Here is a 6,118-nt window from a genome sequence, read left to right on the forward strand (position 1 = left end):
CACACCCCCAAAATTACCACCTAGGGAGTGTCCCTGTTAGGCGTGTGACGACAAGCAATGAGCCACCAATTACATTGAATCACAAGTTTGAAATAAAACTTTTTGGGTAAAGGGTTACCCCGGTAAATTTTATAAATAATCAAAGAACAGGGTGTGACAAAAGTTGCCACACACTACTAGACTTGACAACCCAAGCCTAGGCAAAACAAACCAACACAACCCAAACTAAATACAGCCATGCCAAAAGACAAAAACAATAACCGACCCAACAAAACTACTAACGAACTACACTAGACAACTATCACTAGCCATTAACCCGGGTCATCCTCCTTTATCTTCCATCTTTCCAGTAGCTTCCGATGGTTAACATCACCGCTCACCTTGAACCCCATAATCCGAAGCCGCACTATATCAAGAATCAGCTGTGCTACCGTATTTTCACTCCGTTGCAGGTTTGAAAACAGTCGGTTGTTACGTTCTTGCCATATGAAGTATGTAGAAGCCGCCACAACAAGCTTGCACACAATATGCTCCAGCTTCTTTGAGTTCGCATGCTGATCAACCCAAGCCATTACCGAACTCCACGTATCATTAACCATCCCCATATCAACCCTTTTGTTGACAATGTTCCAAACCTTAGCCGAAAAACAGCATTGAAAGAATAGATGATCTCTTGAGTCTCGACCATACTTACATAAAGGACAACACATAAGTATTAGGTTCGTCTCACTCCCCGCTTCCCACACCGCCAATCTATCTTGAGTTTTCAGCTTGTTTGTTATCACCAACCAAATATGGAACGAATGTCTTGGAATACATTGGCCATACCACACCATGTTTACCCATGCCACCTTGTTCTCCCTAACCCGCAAATTATTCCATGCCTCACAAGAAGTAAAGTGACCTATTTTCCCATCAAAACTTTTCCATCCAAACCTGTCCTCCATATCTTGAGCGATGACAGGCCGTGCCACATTTATTAGAACCGGAAAGAGATCCAACCACGCCTGTGGCCATCGCCAGTCCCCATTACTATCAATGATGTCAGCCACTGTATTTGTCAAAGTAAAACCTTCTCGAGCTATCATCCTTGGAGTGATGAAATGTCGAATGGGACTGCATGAACACCAATTGTCACTCCACACATTAGTCCCGTTACCGTTACCAATAGACTTCCAAACAAACGGACGAACTAAACTTCGAATGGCTAATATCTTCCGCCAACTCCAAGTCAGATTCCCCCGTGCTGGAATCTCCCAAAAGTTCCGACCTTTTAACCTGTAAGCATGAATCCATTGGACCCATAGAGATTCTCTATTGGTGATGATACTCCAAATATGCGACGTGATAAGGGCTTTGTTAACCTCCGATATACTACGGATACCAAGGCCTCCCTCCTCCTTAGGTTTGCAAACATCTTTCCATGGGACTTTAGACCGAGTACTCCTCGAAGAGCTTGCATTCCATAGAAACCTTCTCATTCTCTTTTCTAGATCCTTCACAATACGCATTGGCAAGATGAACACCGACGCCCAATATGTATACATTGCCGATAGGACAGACTTAATAAGCTGCAACCTTCCTGCAAAGGATAAAGATTTAGTCAACCAATTATCAACCTTCCTCTCCATACGTTCCACTAGGATTCTGCAGTCTCTAAATGAGAGTCTGGTGGAAATTAGGGGAACTCCAAGATAACGGACCGGAAGAGAGCCCTCACGAAACGGCAACAAACTCAGAATGTTAGATTTGACATCGCTTGGAACATTACAAAAGAATATTGTACTCTTCGGCAGACTAGGCACGAGACCGGAGACGCTAGTGAATTTACCCAAGACACTTTGAATAAGCTGAACCGACCCCATGTCCCCATTTACGAAAACGAACAGATCATCCGCAAACGAAACATTGATTATCTTTTGTTTAGAGCAGTGCAAATGAAACCTGAATGCATTATTTAGAGCCATCTTCTGCAACATAAGAGATAAAACCTCCATCACTAATGTAAATAAGTATGGAGACATTGGATCTCCTTGTCTAAGCCCCCGCTTCCCTCTAAAATAGCCATGTAACTCGCCATTAATGCTAACCGAATACGAGACTGTTGTGACACAAGCCATAATCCAAGAAATCATTTTCTGATGGAAACCAAACCTGATTAGGATCTCCTCCAAAAACGACCAGCTAACAGTATCATACGCTTTCTGAATATCAATCTTCAAAGCACATCTAGGAGGGCCTCGATCTACATGGTAATTATGCATGAGTTCCTGAGTAAGAAGAATATTATCGGATATCTTCCTTCCAGGAACAAACGCAGATTGGTTTATATTCACTAAATATCCCAAGCCCCTTTTAATCCGATCAGTGATTATTTTGCTAATACACTTATATAACACATTACAGCACGATATCGGACGGTAATCAAGTACCGTATTTGGCGTTTCAACCTTCGGAACCAATGCAAGAATCGTATGATTGATTTGTTTAAGAATTTGCCCATTACTAAAGAAATCAAGCACTGCCTTAGTCACCTCGCCACCCACAACATCCCAAGACTTCTTAAAGAAAGCTGACGTATATCCATCCGGACCCGGCGCCTTATTTTCACCTATACTAAACATCGCCCGTTTGACTTCATCTTCAGTAACCTGTCTAACCATATTTTCTGCCACATTGGGTTGCAAGACATTAACAAACATATCTGTATCATCCACCTTATCAACTTGATCTTCCGTGCCCATGAAAACCGAGTAATGAGCAAGAAGAGCCGTAGGCACATCATCACCTTCAAACAGGTTCCCCTTCGTGTCTTTGATGCAATGAATTTTACTCCGAGCATTCCTGCCTTTCACATAATTATGAAAGTAAGAGGTGTTTGAATCACCCGCACAAAGCCACTGAACTTTAGCCTTTTGTTTTAGAAAACACTCCTCGTCATAAGCTGCAATCTTGTACTCTTGAAGACAAATAGCTTCTGAAGACCGCAAAGCCGTATCAAATGGACTAGCATCAACTTGCTTTTGAATCTGATCCAGTTGGTTCCGCAGCTCAGTAACTCTCTTGTGTAAATTGCCCTGGTTACGAAGGATCCTCCTAAAGTGAGGTTTCAAACTCTTCATTTTTTGAACAACAGAATACATGGCAACCCCCTCCACATTTTTAGACCATTCAGCGGTAACTGCTTGGCCAAAATCAGGCTTCGACGTAATAAAATTTGGAAACTTAAAAGGTTTTGGCCTACCCGTATCCATCGAAGCTAACCTCAACATTCCAGGAGCATGATCCGAAACACGGAATGGCTGGAACATAGCATACGCATCCGGAAAAACATCTAAAAGTTTGACATTACCCATAATCCGGTCAATCTTCTTAAGAGTTCCCACCCCATCCTTTGGTCTTTGACTCCATGTAAAATGAAGCCCATGACTCTTCACATCTATAAGCTCAGTATTTTGCACACAATCATAAAAATCTCTCATCGCAATCGTGTGAGAAGATGGACCTGTAAGAAAATCCTCCATGTTCAAAGCAGCGTTAAAATCCCCCATGACTACCCAAGGAACATCATTAGTAATGCCCCTAAAATTGCATAGATCAGTCCACAGGCTCCTCCTATCCTGATATTTATTCTCAGCATATACAAATGAACAAAACATCTTAATCTTCACAGATTTTAAAAGAATTTGGGCATGTATAACCTGATCAGACTGAGAGACAACCATAAGATCAATATCATCAGCATTCCATCCCAATATAACTCTCGTACCCCTATCACAGACTCCGCCATTTGAAGTCCAGCTCCAATTCCTGAATACCTTCTTGCAAATCTTATCTAAGTTGACAACATTCACATGAGACTCCAACACGGCACACACACTCAACTGATTTTCAGAAATAAATAATCGAACCTCATTTTGTTTCAGGGGTTGGTTCAGACCCCTTACATTCCATGCAGCAATACTACCCATTAAAACCGTTGTCACCGGGAGTGCTTGCCCCCTCAGAATTTTTATTATTCATGTTACCTCTCATAAAATCAGCCATCTCTGTCGGGATCACCTCGATAACTTCCTCAGGTTGTTGTATACGAGTCCCATGAGTTTCATCAACCATTGATTTGGCACTTGTCGGGTCCCTTTTCTCCTCATTCTTGCTGTTATCAAGCACCTCAAAAGCGTTCGACAACGGCACATCCGATGTATCCCCCTTCGTCTCAGACGTACTTGCATGGTTTTTATTAGTCTTTGGCTTATACACAACCCTTGGTTTCTGCTTCTTTTGAGGAAACGAGTACCTCGCCATCCTTCTGTTGTCAGTGACAAAACCCTCCTCATCAACCGTTACCACCTTAGCCTTACCTTTAGGTTTCTTGTGACATGTGTTATCATCGTGGCCAAACAAACAACATGAACTACAGCGGAGCGGCTTCCACTCATATTCAACTTTAACCCGTTCCAAAACAAAACCCTCCTCATCCATTTTCGGGATAGCCACAGTAATATAATCTTTTAACTCATTATCAGCATTTATCTCAATCATTGCCCGAGCATAACTACTCCTTCCCCAATTGTCAACGCACATATCGGCTGTATAAGAATCTAACCTTTTAGGGGTCCCTAACTTTGATGCCAGCAAGCTCAATCCATCATCAGTGTAGACCGCAATCGGCACATTGTGCAACTTAACCCATACTGGAACTGTTTTGATGCTATCCTTCTTGAGAGTAACCTTCGGAGACCATACATTCAGAAATAATGGAACTTTACGTATTAACCATGGTCCTCCTTCTAAAACCTTCGTCAATCCCTCCTTTGAATCAAACTTAAAGAAAAAGAACCCCGACGTGTTCATCATAAGCTTCGAAAACCCATACTTAGCCCAAACATTCTTCGCATAATACTCGACCACCGGAAACGGTAAGCGATTCCCTAGAAAGTACCCATAGAGCACATTATCAAATTTGTTTTGAACCTTCTGCACCACCTCTCTCGGTATAACAACATCCGCATCATCTCTAGATTCCGTGGGCTTCATAAGTCTGAAGTTAACCTCTCTTTTCATCCGCGTAGACTGAACTTTTTCAGCATACGATACTGATTCTTCCGCCTTATAAGTATCCCAGTAACAGTCATCATGCACACTATCAGGTTTACCCTTGTTAGCCATTGACGACGAACCACCAGCCGCAAATAGGTTATCCACAGGTATAGATATGGCCTCCAGCCCGTCAAGAACTGATTGATTATTCGTGGAATATAACCCCCTCCTAGGCATCAATGTATTACCTTCAATGTTTGTTACCCGTAACCCAATACCACGGATCGGAGCAGTACCTGGCGTTGAACTAGGAGTTGTATCAGTGTTTTCATTGACCCCGGCAAAACCCTTATTAGGGTTTAACGAAGAACTCAATATATCCGGCGGCTTAACATGTCTAGCATCCATATCCGAAGGCTTGAACTGACTAGAATCCATGGCAACTGAAATCAAGAACCATGCAACGTGCAACAAGAACGACAGAACAACAAAACCACACGATCTGGCAGCAAACCCTAGCAGAAAAAAAACGAAACAAAAACCTTAAACCTGACGTCAAACGATTAGATATCACGGTGAAGTCTAGTATCCTTACTCAGAAGGAACGACAACACCCCAAATGCTAACCGAAATCAAACAGGAAGAAGATCAAGAAGAACGAAAGAACGAACGAAAGCTAGGGTTTCCCTTGGTCGCCAAAATCGCCCAGAGCCATCATGTCCCCGCTCAACATTTATAGTTTGAAATAAAACTTCGTTATTTAAAGATACTAAAATCCCAACATACGTTATTCAAAACCATACGTTTAGCGGAAGCGTTAATGTAGCGTAATATAAACGTTATCCAAACAAACATAGTAAATAAAAGTCTGATAATATATCCCTCGAGCAACCATGACCACTCGCGCCCTCCAGCCAGCAAGTTCCTGCTTTCAAAGTACCTAAGGACCTGCGAGCATGTAACACACGTATCAGACAAAGCTGGCGAGTTCACAGTTTTAGAAAACGTTTGTTACCCGGTGTATGTAAACAGTTTAATACCCAATGCAAGTAATATTGTTAATATCTCATTTCCAAAC

The 6,118-nt window shown here is 42.2% G+C and overlaps 1 protein-coding gene across 1 annotated transcript; it reads right to left on the reverse strand.

The window, feature by feature from the left end:
• Window positions 1–311: 311 nt before the first annotated feature.
• Window positions 312–5,478, reverse strand: LOC110866498. Its single transcript, XM_022115646.1, has 3 exons — window positions 4,029–5,478; window positions 3,702–3,835; window positions 312–3,620 (listed from the first exon to the last, which is right to left on the reverse strand). The coding sequence occupies exons 1-3, from the start codon at window positions 5,476–5,478 to the stop codon at window positions 312–314; spliced, it is 4,893 nt and encodes a 1,630-aa protein (XP_021971338.1).
• Window positions 5,479–6,118: the final 640 nt, after the last annotated feature.

This window comes from Helianthus annuus, chromosome 7 (assembly GCF_002127325.2).
Source record: "Helianthus annuus cultivar XRQ/B chromosome 7, HanXRQr2.0-SUNRISE, whole genome shotgun sequence".
NCBI lineage: Eukaryota > Viridiplantae > Streptophyta > Magnoliopsida > Asterales > Asteraceae > Helianthus > Helianthus annuus.